The sequence below is a fragment of the Platichthys flesus genome, chromosome 4 (genome assembly GCF_949316205.1).
Source record: "Platichthys flesus chromosome 4, fPlaFle2.1, whole genome shotgun sequence".
Lineage (NCBI taxonomy): Eukaryota > Metazoa > Chordata > Actinopteri > Pleuronectiformes > Pleuronectidae > Platichthys > Platichthys flesus.
The window spans coordinates 20305108-20327471 of record NC_084948.1 but is presented as its reverse complement, the minus strand read 5'-3'; the positions used below and the strand labels follow the sequence as shown (position 1 = coordinate 20327471).

General features: G+C 40.1%; 1 protein-coding gene across 2 annotated transcripts in view; it reads right to left on the bottom strand.

Moving 5' to 3' along the window:
• The window catches only part of esamb (endothelial cell adhesion molecule b), a 39807-nt gene extending 22045 nt beyond the window's left edge, over positions 1-17762 (bottom strand). The window contains exon 1 of one of the 2 annotated variants that reach the window (XM_062386450.1): positions 17328-17762. In XM_062386450.1, the coding sequence (XP_062242434.1) occupies positions 17328-17382 (55 nt within the window). In that variant the 5' untranslated portion in view covers positions 17383-17762. The remainder of the gene's footprint in view (positions 1-17327) is intronic. The other variant, XM_062386452.1, reaches the window with a different exon arrangement.
• Positions 17763-22364: the final 4602 nt, after the last annotated feature.

The following is a 22364-nucleotide window of genomic DNA, read 5'->3' as shown; positions in this document are numbered from 1 at the left end:
GCTGTTTCTATAAGATTAAACACACACACATTGTGTAAAATAAACACAGGATATGCTATTGCTCTGCACACTTCTAAAATAGGTTGTTCAGTGTCTCACCCCTGCAGATTATTACTGTCCGGTGCAGCTCAGGGCCTCAGCAGTCACAGTCGTGTCCAAGTGTGACATTTTACTGCCGAGCAAAGTGTCTTGTATCTATTCGCCATGCTCGCAAATCACAGCTGTGATTTATGTGGCGCAGTGAATTGAACAGGTAATTTCGCTCCTGCTTTAGTTCCCTTCTGTGCATTACTGTGCTAATGTGACACTTTATTGATCCCTGTAGGGAAATGTTCTTTTCCCAGCAAGGTCTAAGTGCAGGGTCAGTAACAGGCGAGCAGCTCAGCAGCTGGTAAAGATTCAGTGTCGTGTTGAAGGATGTTTGCCGTCACGGGGGCTTAAACCTGTGGCCTGCTGTGGTTGAAGGACGGTCAAAGAACTCAACAAGCTGCCAAAAGCTGCCTGTTGTTACAAGATTTCCCGGTTAGTTAATGCAGATGTACAATGTAGTAATTATCTGCTTTGTAGCTGCATTTCAATCCTCACACTACCTGATTGGATATATGAAAAGGTAAGCTGATATTTTATGAAATAAACAACATGATACTACGGTTGAATTTGAGCATTAATTTAATTAAATGGGGAGATCTGGAGACACAGCAGCAGCAGTAAAACACCAGTTGAAGTAGCACAGTAGCAAATTACTTTTGGAATTGTACACAAACCTATTAAATGAATTTACCCACTGGCCCCACTATCTCACACATTAACGTCTTTGGATAATTATCGCAAGTCAGCGGTCGCACAAATTTTCATCAAACATTTTTTTGTGTGTACACTCATCACACCATTCGAACACATGAGCAAATTGCGTTTGCCTCGTGATCCAGCAGTGGGACCTTTTGCACGTCTTCTCGACCCATCATCACTAATGTTACGATGTTTTGCCACAAAAAAGAGGCTAGCAAGCAAAGCTATCCTGTGTGGACTAACACGACATCATTTGAATACGTATGAATTTGCGTATCGTATCAAATTTGTTCAAACAACATGAGTGAGAACCCATCTATTAATCAATATTTAGTTGGACGCTCTAGTTATACAGCACCTCATACTACAAAGAAAGACTATCTGATATAAAAGATCAGAGTGAACGCTCTGCAGATACTGCACCAACAAAGTCTTTTCATGTAAAATGTCCAGTCTAATCAGCAATGATTTTAATTCACAACCACTGAAACAACAAACAGATAAATCATAAAACACATCTAACAGAGGAACAATTATACCGTAATGGCCGTAATGGACCATCTGATTCAGATGTTGTACCGACAGTCATGCACTTTCTCTTTCAAAGAAAAGGAAATAAAGTGGTCCCCAGTGAGCACACCGTCAGCGAGAAAGAGTCTTTACACAACAGGGACATGAAGTCGATGTGTGTTTCCATTTGACACAGTTGTGAGCGGCGGTAATTTACGAGAGGTGAGAATCAACATGGATTATCACGGTGTAAAAGGATTCAATGGCTCCCCCAACACTGACAGGATGGATTTAGTCAAAGAGGCTTTTAAGGCCCCTCGAGGGTCCACTTGGGAATGCATTATACACTGCGCCTTCCTCAAAATGCTCCCCTCACTTTTGCGATTAGATGGAGAACAGTTACTCCTCTGAGACTGGCCGAGTGGTGTCTCTGTGTAATGGTCAAAGGCGAGATGGGGATTCTGGTGTTTGGTGTAATCCTCCTGAGCTACTTTACTCTTCCACAAATATACACATATAAACCTGCTTTCTTCATGATAGCAGATTTGCCAAATGGTTATTTCCCTGAGATGTGAACCAAAGACAAATGGGTTAAATTACTATGAGGATGTTTCAATCTATTACTGCAACTAACCTCTGTTTTCATCATCAATAGATCTGATTATTTTCTCCATTAGTCAATTAACTGTTTTGTCTTTGGCAATGTCTGTTCTAAAATCAAATTGGTGATTATATTCAACAGTCAAAAATAACAAACATATTACCTTTTATCTATTGATGTCACAGTAGAGAGTGAAAAAACTACAAATCCTTATATTTGACAAACTATGCACAAACTATATATTAATTAAATCTGAAAACTGCTATCACTTAAACCCAACATGCACAAGCAATGTTTTATTCTTCAAGGGCCTCAAACCCTAGAAAACTGTTCCAAAGAGAAGCTTTTTAAAATCAAAGCAAAAAGCTTTAGGTTCAACATTAAAACCTTGAGAGCTGCAGTTATCACAGTTCTCTGTTGTTGTGTGGGGCTTTTTACTCCACTATAAAGTGCCTGGTTCTGTTAAGGTCTTTGAAGACAGCTGGGAGCAAAAGGGGTTAAGCTTTTAATTCTGCTACAGTTCAACAGAGCATTGATTAGTTTGGATGGGGCCATTGATGGAGGGGGAGGTTGTGTTTGTTGTGGAGGTGGCGATTACAGATGGTAAACAGAGCGTTTGCATGCTCATAAAATGAAGCATGTGGTTTTATTTTTGTGCAACTTTCCATGTTACAGCGTTGTGTTGTGTTTCTGAATATAACCGTCGGTGCCCTGAGCGTCTCCTGATCTGGCAATTAAAGCTGAGCGCACACAGTGAGCTTATAGACACATTGGTGCAGTGACTGAAGGGAGCCTGTTGCCCTTTGACCCCTGCAGCCTCACACCCACTCTCTGCTCTGAGACCCCTTTCTCCCGTCAGGTTGATCTGCAGCAGACGTGCAGATAAACAATCGCTGTTTCCTAGGTCACTCAGCTACCTCTCCACACACTAATCTCATTATCAGCCCAAGCTGGCTTTAGCAGGGAGGGAGACGGAATCAACAAAAGTCGTGCTCGAGACAAGACATCGTAACATGACCACTGTCCTTTAACTTGGGAGACTATCACATTATAGTAGAAACCTGGTGGTGAGCATGGAAAGGCTGAGTCTGGGAGCGAGGCTGTATAATATAGTTTCCACTAACACCACAGACATTGTACAGTACTTCCTATTGTGAAAAATACTATAAATACAACATAACACAATAATATTATAATACTATCATTTTAACACGCTTGTGTGATTTCAGCTTTTTAGAAATATCGATGATAAAAAGTGAACAATATTTTACAGCAACATCAGATAACTGGAAAATAATAAAAAATGGATTGAAGCTGGCAAACCATTTCAGATTTTTTTTGTTCAATTTCCTTTTCAGGGCAATTCAGTTTACGTCTCTCATTTTTCACACAAAAGCACGAAAAGCACACATAGTTAAATATTTCTAGATGGTGCAACATCAACATTTACACTAGAATTAAAAAACGTAAAGCTAATTTAAGCTCAACGTTAGATAAGAATATGAAAAGGGACTGAGCCTTCTGTCCGTACTCTGCGTTCATTTCATCCATCGCTTTATGGACACTGATGAAACAGACAATATGGAGCAGGATGGAAATTGAGTGTATTTATAAATTGACTTGTCTTCAGGACCTTTCAATGCCCTTCACAATACCAGCCACACACATTCATATAATGACTCCATGCACAGCACTTTTCTGTCACACATCAGTCACACCATCAGGGGCAATTAGGGGTTCACTGTGTCGCCCACGGACACTTTGGCGTGCAGAACTCCAGGAGCCGGGTATTGAACCACTGTCAGATTAGATGTGAGACACGAGGCAGCTGTCATTCTTGAAATTTGTGTCATGAAACACCTGGTTCCAGAACAAAAGCACCTACCTAACCTTTGTTTTACAGCCTTTTCAAAGAAAACCGGCTTCTAGGAAAGAAGGAAAAGCTCTTGAGGGCACAAGCCATCGTCCGAGTCTTCACCTAAACCAATTAGGCTTGATCAAATGCAGTGGTCCCCTCACCCCCAAATGATGCTCTCAAAAAGAGTATACATACACTTAAAGCTGAGGTGTTACTCTGTGATATCATGAGGGACACTGAAAACTGTAAATAATTGGTCCACGTGCGAAACACAACAGCAATAAACACAGGATCTGAGAAGGATTATTTACCAGTGTGAGGCAAAGGGGGAGTCTGCTGTTCATGGTCTATTGTCTGTAATCCACCTTTCATCCAGCTGAAGCTGTACATCAGAGACTGAGAGTGAGACCACACTCGAACCAACTCTATAAACTTTATTTTAGTAAATTATTTAAACTGCGCAAATAAATAAAACTCCTGCCACAATGATGAAGTGAAAAAATTACTCTAAAGGCTCATTTTTGCTGCTTTTAAGTAAGAAAAGAGAAACAATGTAACCGTCAGTGCTCAAATAGTTCCATGCGTCCTTTAAGATGGCTTGATTGTTAAGCAAACCATCCACTAGAGGGCAGCACAATGTCGGGAGTCCCAGACAACAAACATGGCGACAGTGAAAGAGGTTGTGATTACGTTCAACGTTTTAGAAAGTTTGTCGCTGTGGTAAAGCTACATCCCTGTAAAGATTATAGTTTCATACCAACTGCAAAGTTTCTCCTCAAAGGTTTCCCACATTTCTGAAATTTCATCTCGCTTAAACTACTGGCTACACTGTTCCCCACTGGTTTCCGGTGGTACTGCTCTGTTTTGACTGTTTCTTCCATATTCGTAAACATTAATAAACACGGACAAAATGTACCCAGAGACAAAAGCACGTATCCAATGTTGTTCATAAATGAGCCTGAAATAGTGACTGTGTGATGTCAAATAAAATCCAGTTTAAATGTTGGCATTGTCTTTTACCATTTAGGCTTGTCATTGTTTTGTGTAAACTTTTGAAAAAATTATAATTAAAGATATAAACTGGACTGACCTGAAACCCAAAATAAAAAAAACATGCCTGTTTTTTTCTTACCAACTCGCAAAGTCTCATCAAAAGGTTTCCCCGTTGTTTAGATTTCTTCCTCATGTCTTATTATCATTTCCCTTGTGCCTATTAATTGAAGTGGTACTGCTCCATATCGTTTAGGATACATGCATAAATACGGACAAAATGAACACATAGATAATGTTTCCATATATGTGTCTAGGGTTGAGCCTTAATGAGCCGATTGGGTCAAATAGAAAATAAAAGAGAAATTAAGATGCTCTTCGGCTACGGCAGCGTTTGTGCTTATATGCTGAAACTCTTTCTGTGACTGCAGCAGTGACACTAATTTTCTCATTTGGAATCAGTAAGGACACGAGCACTGATCAGACGATCTAAATGCACGCCGGTCGTCTCCACTGCAGGATTTTTTTTCTGAAAACTCTCTGCCAATGCTTTTTTCTTCTTTGGACTAATTTGTGACAGTGGAGGAGAACAGATGAATAATGAAATAAAGGCATAAATGCCACAAAAGCAGGAAATGTCTTAGTCTGAGTCGCTGATTAATCACAAACTGGATTTGACTCGCTTCAGTATGAAAAGGGAGCGCTGGTATTTTGAATGTGCTGTGTTTCACCTTTACCCTGAAAATAAAAGCTTCTCTTCAGTAAAGTTTATCTGTTGAAACTGAAAATGTACTTTTATTCTTGCTCCTTAAAGCAACTTTCAATCTTATTTTTAATCAGTGTTTTGTCTCAGGATGTATGTATGCAGCTATATGAACTATAAATAAAATAGAAGACGCAAATACAACCAAATATATAGAGCCAGATATAAGAAAATAAGCTTATTTTTTTCATGAACATGAATATACATCTTTTTAGCATTGTTGTTTCTCTGAAATATAAGGTTCATGTCTGCACCCATTAACATTCATACCAATTTGTCTATGAAAGGCTGATATCGGCCAATTTTTACCAATATATCAATCAGGCTTTTATTAACCTCATCAGTAAACCTCCTGGATCATTGCAAAGTGCGTTCACTTTGTACGCTTCCCACTGTATGCTCCAGTTTTCAGTGCTGAACTATTTCTCGGATGTGTCACCACTTTCGGGATGAAATCCTAAATTTCACTGGCTCGACTTGACACCAGAGAAACTTTATGACTTCATTTTCCCATTTGAAATGAAGCATATTTGAAGTCTGAGCTGTGGCGCTAAAGGTGCCATGGCTGCCGAGCTTATCAGGTTTCTGCAGGTTTCTTAGAAGCAGCTGTGTTCGCCAGATCAATTTAGAAGACCAGCCAACCTCTGGGTCGGGAAATAGAAATGAGAAAATTTCCCCTCCTGAAAATAAGACCATATAGGTGAGACTCACTCTATAGATACTAATATATGTGCCTTAATGCATGACTGGGCCCACTGCCACTTTGCGGACAGAGATAAGGGAGATGGCTCAAAAAAAGCAGTTCATGTTTTTGTACACGTGAGCTAATTTAATTTCAGTTCAGCTAACCACTCTATTATATCAAAGCTATTTTCAAAACTGATACTGCAAATGAGTTAAGGTGATGAGCAAATTATCTGTTAATACATTGTCAAGTGATTTAGTCAGCATTTCATGTCAAAGAGAGTGGAGCTATAATAGAGACGTGTTTATATTCAGTTTAATCCACGTCTGCTGTCCACTAGTGAACACTCATTTATAATGATTCAGCTCAACACTTTTCCTTCTCCTCATACAGACAACTTCTGCTAAATCTGGTCCTAAATTACATGGGCTCTTCTATGGTTCATACCCCCTTAGTGTTTGAGTAATCATGCCAAAATACTTAGATAGAAAACAACCTAGATAGAATGGCAATCACTAGAGCACATTACTAAAGCCCAACGGTCCTGTGATGAAACCACATTTAAATTAACAGGATCTGCACACACTCACTATATTTGACAGAGTTTGACATCAAGATCCAAGAAATATTCAGAGAAATAAAAAATAAAAATGTTTAAGATCCGTCCCCTGATCCAGGTCTGCAACAAAACATACAGTAAATGTAAAGGTGTTCCTCACTAAATGTAGAATTAGGGGATGGGAATTTTCTGCTCAACTTGCTGCAGTGAACAGGAAATGAAATGAAATTCACCTGAACCGTTCGTGCAGAGACACTGACACTAGGTATGATGCAGAGGAGAAATTTCACCTACCAAAGCTCCCTGGTCATACTAATGACATCGAGAGAGGCTTACAGACAGGAGTGTCACTTCAAGTGATGTTAAGGTCATTACTCTGCCCGGCTCCAATTCTCAACCATCCCAAAGAGCCAATTATTCCAGGGTTTGACAGATCCCTGAGATTGTAAAATGCTGTTTGGCTACGCTTTCTGCTTGGTAGGTTGTTTCTATTTTGAGTGGCAATACCTAGAGGTATTGATTCTAATGGCAATTGCCTCACCGCCACCAGCGGGACTGAGCCGAAAGAAAATTTGATCCACAAACTAAATTGATGCTACGGCTCCTATATAAACACTTGAGGGCTGGAGAAAAAAAAGAGTAAGTAAAGGGATTCATGAAAACAACAAAAGCCATTTCAGGGGGATTTGTTGTCACATGGTGAGTAAGTGGTGCGGTAAGACACAATACATCCTGACCGTACAATTATATGATGTCAAAAGACTAGTTAGACACATCATTGACAAGTTTTTTAGGTTAATGGGCCTACAATTTGAAACCAAAAAATGATGATTTATTATTAATCAATAGTTTACAAAAGAGTCTATTGAATATAGACAAGCTTCAGGACAGAAGCAACAGTGGTTTTGCTTTGATTCATTTCATTACACACTACATTATTCAGCTTTATTAGAACAGAGCTTTTTGGATGATTTGACAAACAGTAGGTCTCTAGATGGCTACTACATCAGTTTATGGTGTTTGGGCCGCTGAGCTGATGAACCTAATAACAGATTTTAAAAATAGAACATTTTTTATGCAGAACATGACAACATGATATCAATTTTGACCTTGACAACCAAAATCAAATCAGTTTCTCTTTCTGTCCAAGTGAACAATTTTAGCAAAATTTAATGAAGTTCCCTCAAGACATTACTGAGGCCTCACGTTAACAAGAATTGAACACACACACAGACAACCTGTAAACATTATGTCACTGGTGAGGAGCAACATTACAGAGCCACGGTGTAAAGCAGTTTTAATCTGCGAGGTGGAATAACTGCAGCCCGTGAGCTTGAGTTGCCTCGCCAATGCAGGATTGACCCGAGGGACCTTCTTTAGCCTCAGATAACCACGCCTGAAGCCTGTGAGGACAGGTTAGACCTCAAATCAGATGAGAGCATTAATCTGGCCTCAACAACCCTCCCCGCCATCTGGCGAGACAGTCGAGCAACAGGAGAAAGGAGCAAGGATGCCTCTCACTCCTCAATGAATACTAATCTCCCATCTCTGCTCAGACCGAAGCCACCGTGCTTCAGATCACACCCGTTCTGTTCTTCCACGCATTAAAATCCTCCAGTATCTTACGGCTATCATCCACCATTTAAAAACTAACATGTCACCAGTACAGCCTCGCACATAACTCATCCAACCCTCTGACACCACAGTGAAAAAAAATCCCATCTCCCTTTGCTTTACTATAACCGCCAAACAGGGCAATAACCTGAGTGCGCCCCAGTGCAGAACTCATCCGCTGTGAACAGACAGCCCTTTTCCTACCTGAACTACAAAGTCAAAAGAATAAAGATGTTTCTTTTTCTCTCTTTACAGACGAGCAGTTTTCAGGCGCTTTACCCCCACAATTCAATCTCACTCTGTGGATAAAAGGAAACATTTAAAAACGCTGATGAAACTGGTTTAATGCTTTAAAAAAGAGCCTCCGTCATATTATATAACAGCTTGCAACAACTGAGTATTTGTGATGAGCTGCAGAAACTGCCTGAAAATGTATTTCTGCAGGTTAACGCGTTCTTGAGCCACGAACTCCAGCATAAATAGGATTTCTTTTTCTCAAACGTTTCCGTGGATGTCTCTCGTTAGACGTCAGTCAGGGGCTTTTTGCGAAATGTATGTGGGTTTGTGCACCTGGTCTCTAAAGTCCACATGCTTGTTTCTATCCAGAGCAAAGGTCTATTTTAAAGACTGAATGTACCTCATTAGTTTGTGCCACTTCCTCTCAGAGCGCACCTGGTCTGAAGGCAGCACGACCCTCGCCTACGCCTGGGGTGTAAATGACACACTCCTGACAGATGCATCATTTATGGCCACAATCAGGGGAAACCGGCAGCTTCCACAAACTCAGCACAGCTCATTTGGATGCTTTTTTCCCTTTGTAGACTATCTATGATTCAGAAGCTGAGCGGTTACAGCAGAAGAGGTAAAGACGAAGGAGCCAAGCAAACATCTGATTGGCGGAGAAGGGGAGATGGACCAAAGTGTCCCGATCGTCTCATCCTGCAGGTGGTAAAACTCCACTGGTCACCAACGGCCACATCATTAGTCTCATGAAGATGGAGTGTGGATGAGGAGGCGGCGGGGAGGTGATGACACACCTGTCAGGCTGCACCACCGCTGGCTCAATCAGCCTGAGCTTCATTACTATTCACTGCACTGAAAATCTAAATCTAAAGCGACGTGCATTCGACTCAGCCTCAGCCCATCGGTAGGTTTAAAGAAGGATTTAATTAACTGACCAAACAGAATTCACTTAACAGCAGCTGAATTTAAACAACGCCTTTGTCCGATAAATATTCGGGAGCTGTGGAAGGTCATGACGCAAAATGCTGATGGTTGTTAGGGTAGTTGTGGTTCCAGCAAACCTGAGCACGGTGAATATACCAAACAACAAAAAGTTTCTTTTGGAAGAAGTTACAGAGACTAACACCTGTCGTTATAAACTATTTCAGTATTTTACATTCTGCATCCATGGACTGTTTGTGCTAGGAACTTAAGAGATAATAAATATAAATCCTGTACAAATGAAAATCTGCATTTAACCCAGTATACATTAAATTACATCTACCACATTCTTATCTAACGTTCCTATTCATCCAGGTCATGGTATCTTCAGGAATTTGGACTTGCTCGTGTTTTTGCCGTTTCATGTTTCTATCCACTTCTCACTGACTAGTGGGAAATTTACGCATGTTCGAATCCTGAAGCTGCGACATTTTGTACCTCACTGTCTCACTGGTTTGGACTTATAACACAGGCTACTTTCTCTTGTCATATTTGACATCAGAAACCTTTTTCAGCCTGTTCAAATGTCAGAGAGTATCAACAACCATAACTTGACATCTGTAGCTGCTGCATAAAAACATTCATATTTGATCAGATTAGGAAAATACATCCTCCGGGGTTTTACTACCATCCTAAACAACACTTCTCAGACAGCTGGGGATTGTCAGGCATAATTTCCTTTTGCTCCTCATTACAGTATCACTCCCCTGAATACTGATTACTACAGACACAGTGTATAGTAGTGGTACTGTACTTTAAATAAATATGCTGTTAGAAACATTCATGCCCAGAGTGATGTGTGAAGGGGCAGTGATCTTAAAGCGGGTCACTGCTGTTTAATCACAGGAGAGAAAACACCATAACATATATATGACTGTGAGCTTCCCTCTCTGTGAGTAGTTTCAATAAGTGAATAATTCAAGTGCACCACACAAGGGCTGGAATAGACGCGACTGTAAAAGATAGAGATGAAATGGTTTGAAAATCATTTAATATGATTATAGTCATCAGAAATATGATATTCTGTACTTAAGGCTGCAGCTAAATTGAACCAGTACAACTTCTCTACCCTTCCTCCAGTTTCAGCTGAGTCTAAAGCACCTCCCTGCACCTATCTCATCGCCCTGCAGAGCCGGAGAGCCTTCCTGCCATACTGAATGCGGCGTGAGCTGCTGCTGGCTGGCTAATTGCAATGAAGCAGACATTTGGCTAACTCACGCTATATAGATGACCACTACAGCAACACTTGGCTGTACAGCTCAACCAATAGTATGCCAGTCTCAGCTGACAATAAGGGTTGACGTTCCAATGCGTTTTTATTCACATCCAATGACAGTAAAATTAAAAACATTTATCTTAATGTGTACTTTTTTATGTCATATTCGCTAACATGGAGGAGGTGGGATTTATGACATATATTGCAGCCAACCACCAGGTGGGGATCACGATACCATTGTGTTTTCCATCGGTGTTTACAGTCTATGCTCTCTATATGTCAGCTGGTGCCATGTCCAGGATGTACCCAGCCTCTCCCCCACTGTCGGCTGCGATTGGCTCCAAGCCCGACTTTGATCCTCAAAGGACAAGCTTTAAAAATAATGGATGGCGGGATGTACGATCAATATGTTGGGTCTAATAATTAGGTTAAATTATTTAATATTCTGCGAATACTACACTCTTAATTTATTATTAATTTAGGACAATAAGGATACAAGATAGAGTGCACTCTATCCAATTGCGACTGAACATGAAAACAGTTTAATCACTCGGAGCTGAACAGAATGAATCAATGCTGTGGCCACAGAGGCTGTTGATCAGATGTTGATTAAAATTTGTTACAGTCTTTGTTTTTCCATAGAAAAATAGTTGAATTGGGTTTTCAACTAAATCATTGACTTTGTGGTAGAGCTCATTCGCTGCTCACTTTAATCAGAAACATGAACAAACCAAAGACCTTTTACAGTCACGGGGGAGAGAAGTTTACACGTGATGGCTCCTCTTCTGTAAAGCATTTGAACATTTTCTTCAGTCGTTGCTGACAGAGCGGCACAATCATGAGAATTATTCGACGGTTACAGTATGCTGTGGACAGCAGATCGCTAATGCACTCAGTGGTGTTCACATCAAAGCAAAACATCCGGCAACAAAATGCTGATTAGTTTGTGAAAATAATGGTTAACATTGCGTTCCATATTTTTCCTTCTGATGTCGGGGAAACATGGATCATTTGTTTAATCTGCATCAGCTAAAATGTACATGGCTCCAACATAATGATATTCCTTTAATAACAGCAAAGCAAGCACAACAGACAAACTGCAACAAAACACAGGAGACATTTGCAAGTGAAATGGTGGCATGTTCCACATACACATTGTTTCTGCTGTTCATTAAACTAAGACCTCTCAATTACACTGAAAGTGTAATAGTGAACAAATATTTCTGTGTTAATTTAGTACACACATATTATTGACGTTTTACTTCCCATGTCTTTATAACAATAATGATTTTGCCCAGGAGCAATGTATGGACTACTGAGCAAGGACCAGCGCCCCCTCAGGACCAGAGCCGGTGTTTGATGTGATCATGAACATTTCTAGTGTAAAAGCCAGAGAACTTAAGACTATGAATAAAAACATATCCAAAAGCGACACAAAATCCCCAAAAGACACAAAAAATAAACAAAACATAAAAGGCAAACATTTCTCTTTGCCAGTTTCTCATAATCCATTAATATCAGGACCCAGATAACTGGCAAAAACAAATACTTAAATTTTTTCTACAACTGGCACTTCCAGGAAACTGTCATCTTTCACTCCTGACTTAAATATGCCGGGGGGGGGGGGGGGGGGGGGGGGTCTGCTATCACAGGGTTATTATTCATCTTGAGATAAATAGACTATTCAATTATAATTGGATAGAAAATAGTCATGTGACCCATGCAGTTGGAGGTCAATGAGTTAGATGAGTTTTAACAGTATTTACAAAAAATGTTTTAGTTTCTTACGCTACTCACATATGAGTTGGATTAACGCTTGATGGTGGGCGTGCATGAAGCCATAATGACAGCAAGCATACTTTCAAGCTTTGTTTACAAAACATAGCTAGCCTTCGTGCAAATTTGCCATGCCAGCCAACACTACAATGCTAAAGAGAAGTACACAAGATAAATAAATTCCACAACCAGCTACATGTGCCTGTTCTTTTGCACTACTGCGATATGATAGGCTAGTGCCCCTGCTTGAGTCTTTAGAGATTTGAAGGGCTGGTGCATCCGTTACCACGTGACAAGTTAGTTCTTCTCAACTTCTGCCACACTCTTTACTACCAAAACAATGTAACAGTACCACAGAACAATTTGGCATCGCATGATCTTTCACAATTCAAAGAAAACGGAGCGGCGTTTCCATTAAAGCCACATACGTGTGAGTCCTGCGCTGCGTGGGTACAGTAGAGCTACAGCTCATCTGTCAACACACGTCAACGTCCTCCAGGTGAGTTCAGCACTTCCAGGCTGTTTTAATCACCTGCCTCAAAGTCACATTAACTCAACGAGCCGGCACACACGGCGCCACTCAACACCTGTCAACCTCCACTACTGTAACTGTCACAGGGAAAATCAACACAGATAACTTGATGTTTAGAGCCTTCGGTGTGTAACTGTGATGTCAAACACACAGCAGCTGTTGTGTAGCAACATCAAAATATGCACATCAGTGTCCTTTTCATTGTGCGGCGCGAGCGTGAGCCAATTAATCTGACCTAGTTCTATACGGGCGAATCCTTTCGGTAGCTTTGGCTGTTTCTGCCTCCAATCAGTGTCTGCAACCTCTACAGGGGTCCTCCCAGTGTTCATGGTACACATGGTGGACGGTGGTCAATTATAGGAACACCCACACTAAGGTCTGTGTCAGCCTAACAAATGCAACCATATGAGAAACTGGTGGAAATGTATCAGCTTGAGTCGATAGAGAAGATAAATTGAGCTCAATGAAGGGACTCAGAAGACGAACAGCGTCAGGAGGTTTTCTCTGCAGCAGATTGTACTAGTGACAAGAAAGAATTAAGACACGTTTTCTTTTAATGTGTTTAGCTCATTACTCTGCACGAGGTGAGGATACTAAGGCACGTACTCTAAGCGAACCTGGATTAGAGCAGAAACAATTAGTTACTTAGTCAATAAGTGGAACAGGAAAATAACGGTAGATCAAAAAGGGGAATATTCCCCGGTTTGAGTTGTTCTCTGGTTAGTTTGTTGGAGTGAGCCTAGAGAGCATTTTACCATATTGATCACAACTACATAAACACAATCGGAATCAGCTTCATTGGCCATGTATGTGTACGCAAATATGACAATACGACAACACTCATCATTATGATTAACACACAATTACAAACTTAGACTGTTGTGTAAATTTGTGATGTTCAAATACAGTAGTGAGTATTAACTTTCCCATAACCATTTAGTAGCACCTACTATATATATATATATTTGCTTTAAAAAAACTGCCAATGATTCCTTAGACATTGTCATCAAACCCTCATGACAAAGAAATATAGCCGAGGCTAGATATTATACAGACATAAAAGTGGAACTAAGAAAATAAATATAAATGTTTTCACATATATCATCATCTTTTAGAAGTTCTTAGACTTCTTTATTTCCAGATATCTCTCATATCTCTGAGACTCTGTCTTGCCAACCTCTGCCTGTGCACTGATAGTTAATTCACATGCAGCCGCCTGCCAGCAGTGCTGTTTGTTCCACTGCTGGACGACCACTGTTTAATTTCTTGTTAAGTTAATCATGCAATACATAATTAGAATTACCCTAAGCCCTGTGAGTTATTCTGTGAAAAGGGATATAGCTGGCTCGCAAGCATCAGCTGACACCGGAGCCAAGTGGCTCCCGTCTCATTATGAAGCAGCCGTCACCGAACACAATCAGCTGAGGACATGGTAATGTTTCAATAGCCGGGGAAGGAGAAAGGCATTCTCACATGAGGAGGGTGACGTTGGCACGCTAACCTGACTCTCCAGTCAGACTACTGGCTGCCAAGTCGCCTAGTCACTTATGAGCAGCAGTAATGTTTGACATACTGCGTGATACTGTATCACGGAAATGTTCAGCATCGTCTCGCAGAGGCAAAAATGAAAAGGATCCCAGAGGCAGCTGAGTATTAACACATTTATTTAAACCTTTAACAGCCAATTAGCAACGTATGGGTCTCCTCATGTAAAGCCAACAAGCTGCATTTCTTTAACAGAGGCTGCGTCTTCCCGGCTCATTTGAAGTCGCATCGGACGGACGGGCAGCGCGGTTTACTGCAGCACTTTCTCGAGCTGCTAATTCTTAAGTTTCTGACAGGCAGGATTGGCTTTTGACAGGCTGCTTAGCTGCTGTCGGAAACATAAAAAGAAATCCATCATGCAAATTGAGAAATCCACTTGATCACCAGAGCTGGAGGCGACTGTGAGTTGCTTGTCAGCGAGCCACAAGACTTCATGAGTTCATCCATTTGTTTCATTCCATTTAGCAGTTACACCAAATCAACAGACGGCAGATGTACCGTCACGCCAGAGTGGTTTCCGTGAACATGACAACAACACAGATATAAACTAAGGTGTCCTGTGCCTTGTTAAATAATGAAATACACAAATGCTTTCTAAATAATTTCAGCATCTGAAACTGAGCTGAGCTGGAGTTTGAACCAAACAACTCCTGATACAAGAGACACAAGCCGTAAAAACCGAGGATTTCTTCACCAGCGCAAAGACAACATCTGGTCAGAAGTGATGCAGCGGCACTGTTGACAAGATCGTCCGAGTCAGACGAGCCTGAAGGCCTTTTATAGAAGCAGAGACTAAATGATGCAGAGTGTTTAAAAAGAGGAGAATTCACCATGTTTAACACTTCCTGTCAATATTTGTGTGTGATTATGTAACGTAATAGCATCCAGCTGGAAAACAGCTGTGAGTTTTGGCTCCAAATTAACTGCTTCCAGTACAGACCCTTTTTTATTCACAGGGACCCTTCAACAAAAAGCCATGTTAAACATTTAAATTGTCATCTTTGACTTTTAAAAAGGTATAATAAGGCATAATTCATGACATTTTCAGCCAATATATTTGAATTTGTATCAGTTAATCAATGAATTTGTTGCTAAATTATTTCTTACAAGCCATTCCAGGAATAAAAGCCAATATTTGATAGAATTTAAATTTGTATTTTACCATTGTATAAGTGGTTGCCCCAAATATGTATGGTGGGATTTCACGTCCAGAATCATCGCAATCACATCCTGCACTTTCAGGTATACACACATGGTTTTATATTCCTTATTTTGTATGTCACAAGGGACAATAACCATCAAAAGAAAGCAAAGAAAAAAAAACTTCCTTGAAACTCAATTTAAGTCATTCAACCGTGCAACAACATTATGCCCTCTTAAGATGAGGAGTGCTCCGCTGTGTGGTGCCTCAAAGGGGACCTCTAGTAAAAAAAAACACCAGCCGTGGCAGCCACTTTGAATTTCAAAGCAATAGAAAAATTACATATTTCATGTAGTGTCAGCGTGCTCTCGTTCCCGAAAAACTTTGTCGGAAGACAGGGTGGGGGCAGGGGTCAGACACGAATAGACTCATAACTGCAGATTCGTCTTATATGAATGGACTGAATCATGAATCTGAGTATAATGCAAAGTGGATCCGATTCTGGTGTTAATGAAAGCCTGTGAGAATGGTAGGGCTTGGCAATAAAACGTTTATCGCAGTATAATTTTCATCAATAGCAATATGACAAAAGTCCAAATATTATGTATTGATTATATACGTTGTGCTGGCTCATAAAGAAACATTTAAGATATATCTAATATTTGTAAAATTAGTGCCTGTTCTAAACTTGCCATTTCTCTGTTTTCGGTCGAGGCTCCGCAGCTGGTTCAGAATTATTCCTCCTTTAAAATATACGGTCACTGTTTTTCATTATTGTTTGCATGTGGGCAGTTGTGGGTAGGGACAAAGTTTCTTATTCACTGCCTATGGCGCAAAATGAAGTTACAAAATGTTGCTTTCATCCTACCTGGTTTATGTGCAATGAATGTTTATACTGACACGCACACACCGAGTGCAACAGAGCACTGGTTGACTGTTTATTACATTTTTATTGATATTTAACATGTTGCTTGTCCGAAATCGCACCAAACTCGGCACTGCACTTCCCATGATCACTAAGAACGCACGAGCCAGGTCAAAGGTCGATTAGTTGAATGGTTTGCGAGAGAAACTGATATTTGTGAAACTTGTAGGTAGATGTTTTAAGGCGCATAAAGAAGAGTTTAAAAGCATGACCTACACTAATGGAGTAAAATGTATGAAAACATAAAATGGATAATAAAGTGACACTTATCGCGATAATTACCGTTATGTATCAATATTTTGGGTCATAATTTCCAGGCCTGGTGAAAGGTCACACAGGTAAACTCTCTTTACTGTGTTATATGTTGGACTTTTGTCACTAAATTGATACCAAGTAACAATTCAAACTCAAGATTCTGTTAATTGGAATAAAAACTAACTTTACTTTGAAAGTTCGGGGGTTAGGGTAGGTCTTCAGAGACATGTGACATGTTCCCGTGCACATGCAGATGGACGTGCGAGCTCCTGGTTCCTCGCGGACACTCCAGCACCACCGGCAGCAGCTTATCGAAGCGTCGAGTGAATTAATCAGCTTATTACCTTGAGACATCCACATGAACAGCAGCAGCGCGCGAAGTCTCGTCTTTGTCTCCATGGCGCCTCATCCACCGGCTCCCTCCAAAGTTCGCACGGCGGGCTTCACTCGCACAGAACACGGCCGAGCGAGTCTCCAGGTGACGGGGTCCTCTGTGAGAAGCAGCGGGAGCACATGGAGCCTCCTCTCCTCCTCTCTGCCATCCCGCCTCCTCCTCCTCCTCCTCCTCCTCTTCACATCACCGGGGCGCACCGGCGGCCACGCGCCTCACACCCGGGGGGAAGGAAAGAAGAGACGCTCGCTCCTTCGCTTTCTCTCATTCCTCGCTCCTCTCGGGTGTTTTCCTCCACGTCCGCCTCCTCTGCTGGGCTTCACTGAGTGAGGCTGCCTCGTGTCCTCCGCACTCTGCCAAACTGTGGGAGCTTATTTCACCTGCAGGAGCTGCTCGGTGACGCCCCCTGCCACCGAAACCTCAACTGCAGCTGGACGGTCACACAGCACTGTGTAAGAAGTTCACCTGAACAGACCCAGAACCATCACACAGGTGTTTATGTGTGTATAAGTATTCAGATCCTTTCAGTTAAAGTAAATAGCCTAATAATACTCCATACAAAAAAACAACTCAAAGAAGGTGAAAGTTTCAAAATGCCTCAAAGTGGTGAATCACAAAAGAGAGGTTTGCATGTGGACACTGTTTGGGGATCATGATGGTGGATCGTCAATCAGAGGTTGTGGATCCTGATCGTGTTGGCAGCTGATTGTTGAATAGGATTATTCAACGGCTTGATATACATACACCAACTCACACACTCCACCATTACTGACAATAACCCCATTACCGCCCAACTAACCCTAAACCAAATTTGTCATCGGTGCTCCCACCATCTCCATACGACATTCTCTTATGTATAAATAATTTCAACATTGACACACTTTTCCATCTTGTTACTGTTATGGTGTGTAACGTAAAAAATGCTATAACATATGGGGACAATACTCACTCTCCACGTAGCTCAGTTTTGGTCCCACCATCTCCTGCTTTTGTCCCCAGCAGCCGTCTGCTCCACTTTCTTCACCAGCTCCTTGTTAACTTTGTCTTTCTGCTGTTTGGTGCAGGACACGTGCAAGAAGTGCACAGCAGCTGAGTTTGGTCCCTACAAAAAAATAGTTTAAGCAATAAAAGAGTTGGAAGAGATTGTATGAGAAAAATGATAATCCTGCATTTTCCAGATATATAGTCATTGGACCCATTGTTTAAAATACTCTTCACTGGTGGCTGCAATTTTAATATTTTACTTTTACTGTGTTTTATCTTAAAACACTAAAATTATCCCAGACCATAATGACGTCATTCAAAAACACTCTGGTCCAAACTAATGTAACGTCAACTCAATTACCATGAACTTCCTGAAGTATTATAACAAGTCTCGTACGGAGCAGACACCCGTCGCAGGTAAAGGTCTCACAAGAAAACACTGCAGCCACTTACACAGAAGAACAGGATGCAGGCGGGGGGTTCTACATTATAATGTAAGTCTCAGCTCACAATAAATGGGCTGTCAGGTGAAATATTAATGCAGGTGGAGCCATGTGTTGTATTTTTAATGCAACATAATGGATTTATTACGTGATATTGAGCTTCACATGTTTTTTGACGTGACCTGCACCTCCATGTGATCTCAGGTTCACAATTGTACACATTCAAACACATGAAGACAGACATGTACGTCTTTGTGTGTGTGTGTGTGTGTGTGTGTGTGTTTGTGTGTATGTGTTTATGTGTGTGTGTGTATGATGATATTTTTCATCTGCTTCGAGTTCTGTCTGACAGGCAATTACGCTCCTGACTTATTTATGTTGTTCTCATATTGTGGAACCGGCTGTCCTCGTCTTCTTCAATAGACGGATGTTAAGGTTGGACCTGGCATACGGGTTTTTGACTGAATTTGACTGACCTTGAAACATAAGGTCGGGACAAATTGTGCAATTTACTGAAGATTTGTCAATACAATACAAGTATGTTGCAAGTGCAAGAGAGGAACATGACTTTGAATTAATTATACGTATATGATCAATAATTATGGATATTAGTGAATATTACTGGAGGGAACATGGGCAAAATAATTTTATTATGGCAGTTCACTTTGTTATGGATGTATTTATTAAAAAAAAGATTCCCTCCAGATTAAAGTGTCAACAGATTTTCTCTCTATCTATCTATCTATCTATCTATCTATCTATCTATCTATCTATCTATCTTTAGGTCTGTAATCTATATTTAATATGTACTATAGGTAAGTTAAAGAGTATTTAAACTTTAAGTCGTGTTTCTAACCTTCTCCCTCGAATCGAAACAGTTTCTTATAAGATCTGACTTTCAAGTCTACATTTGTGTTTGAGCGTGTGTAAAACGTGTGGCTCTTGGACAGACACCTGAAAATTAGAAATATAATGTCATCGCTCTGTGTGACTAGTTGATTGCTTCAGCGTGAAAATATGAAACCGGTATGAAGCCTTTTCCAATCCTGCTCCCCTTCAATGAGCCACATCATCCGCATGTCAGGTAGACTTTTTTACATATGGTGTCAGTTAAAAGACCACCTGTGCTTTCATGCAGCGCTGCAAAGACACTGAAATGACACAATCTGATCCTTACTGGCATTTAGTAAGAAAAATGCTTCTGGGGTAGAGGTCCATTTCTTCAGTATCTCTCTGATTTGTGTCACGTTCAGCAGCTATCTATACAAGCTAAAACTCTCCCTGCCGTACTGCTGAATACATCTATTGTTGAGAAAGGCGGAGATGCTGTTATCTCACTGCCAGATGGTGGACGATGAATTTGGCCTTGACAGTCGACTCCTACATAGCATGACAGTAGTTCTTTGTGGAGACCATTTCCTCTTGTTGCACTTTGTTACCAATAAATGAATGTAAAAATATTTATTCATGCAGAAAAATGACCCTTTGTGACTGAGGTAATCTTATTAGCATTATTATTATACATGATATTGTTAATATATATATATATACTGATGCATATCTCTACGTAACTTATTGTTTTCTCTTGTGGCTGCTTGAGTTGGAGCTAATTTAACTACTTCAAAAACAGTATTTTAATCCAGTGATTCACGGTTTAGGGGGGAGGCCTTTTTAAAAGGTCACAAAATAAATCTGTGACGACGTTAGATGAAAGATGGAGAAGAAAATAAGAGAAACTGAATTTTTCTCCACATATTATTTTGATTATATTTCCCTTTTTTTAATTGTTTATTGTTTATATTTCTGGTGTGTTTTAGAAAATTTATTTTGCCCCTTTGGGCTTCAAGCACATACTTAAATGAATATGCATGTGACACACATTTTTCTGTAAGGTAGTACGAGCCAAAAGGTTTTTTTTTTTAAAGTAGATTAATATTTAGTGATATGTTGTATTTTATAAGTGACATCTTATTTTAGAGTATGATTATTATTATTTTGGAACTATCTAGTAATCATACCTGTGAAATAAAGGCACATGATGGGCTCAAAACTGCAGTATCTTCCTTTTAAATGTAGTAATGTATAAATATAAAGGAGCATAAATACTACACTATCTCAGTAAATTCACTCTGTATTTCTCAGTGTCAGAGCAGAATGATGGAATGCTGGTATTCCTACCAAGTACAGAGCTCAGATTAGTGTGTTCTTCTGTGCCACCTAGTGGTGTAACGCCTGAAGCGCAGGAGCAGTCTGTCCATACGCCTGCTTTTTTATTTGTAGAGATTTGTGGGGGTGTAACCTGCAGGTTATGAAGAAGTAAACAGTGGACAGGTCAGCAGTCGCTCTCAGGGCTGATACAGATTGACAGACAATCATTCACACTCACGCTCAGAGCCGCTGGCAGATTTGATGTCTCAGCTCCTGACCTGAGTGTCTGTGTCGTCCAGAGTGAGAACATGCAATGTCCTCAAACAACAGGGCCACAGCAGGGAATCAAACATGTGGAACTTAATGTCAGAAAATGTCTGACTGTATACCGTGCATGTTGACTGGAACCTAACTAGATAAGTGTTATTCAATGTTCTGAATACAACTTGTAATTACGTTGTACATACAGAGTTCAGATTCTGTATTCCCATCTTATTATCAGGCACATATAGCTTCATCCCAGCTGCTTATTCTGTATTATTCTGTATCATCCAACGCGAAGTCCATTTATTCTACTTTTATGCAGCGTGCTTTTATTTAAAATGCAAACTACCACAACAATAACAATATATTTTATATTTTAAGTTGCTGATTAATGTTTAATGTTTTCATGTGATTATTCTTACAGATACTTCAGCATCTTATTCTTGTAGCCGGTTGAAGCTGCACTGCTTTAAAATACTTTCTGTACAGTATATTTGATACTTACTCCCATGCTAAAGGACATTTGAAGAGACTTTTTGGATCCTTTTGGGGACTTTTAATTCTTTGTTTAGACTTGTTTTGGAACTATACGTATATAAACGTCGTGTTTTTTACGTCTAACAAAAATATCACTAGGATGTTTATATATTAAATCTCTGCTTATAGATCCCTTTCATCTAAATGTTACACGCTGAACCTCTAGTTCATTTTTTCTTCTTCACATTTGTTCTTCTTTGTATTTTGTATGACTTGACAATGACAGTTTTTAAAGATAGGAACAATTTAGGTGATTTACGTTTGGATAAATTACATTAAAATATAATCTTGATGCTCACTTGAGTGACCTCGTTGATAAATCACAGCATGTGGTGAATTCAGCTGCCACTGTTTTATTTAATGGAAGTGATATTTGTGATGCATGGAGACGTTTTTAATGTCTTTTCACATAAAAAAATCCGCAAGGAATTGGTCACACAGGAATATTGTTGATTATCTGAACCGGAAAGACTTTAGATTTGTATTTGCATTTATGCCAAACAAATATGAGAATTAATCTTTTTCCAGCTCAATAAAGAGAAATGGAATCAAACTGAAAATGAACCTGAATGTCTTAATTTCCTAATTTCTTTTAATTATTGATGAATCACTTT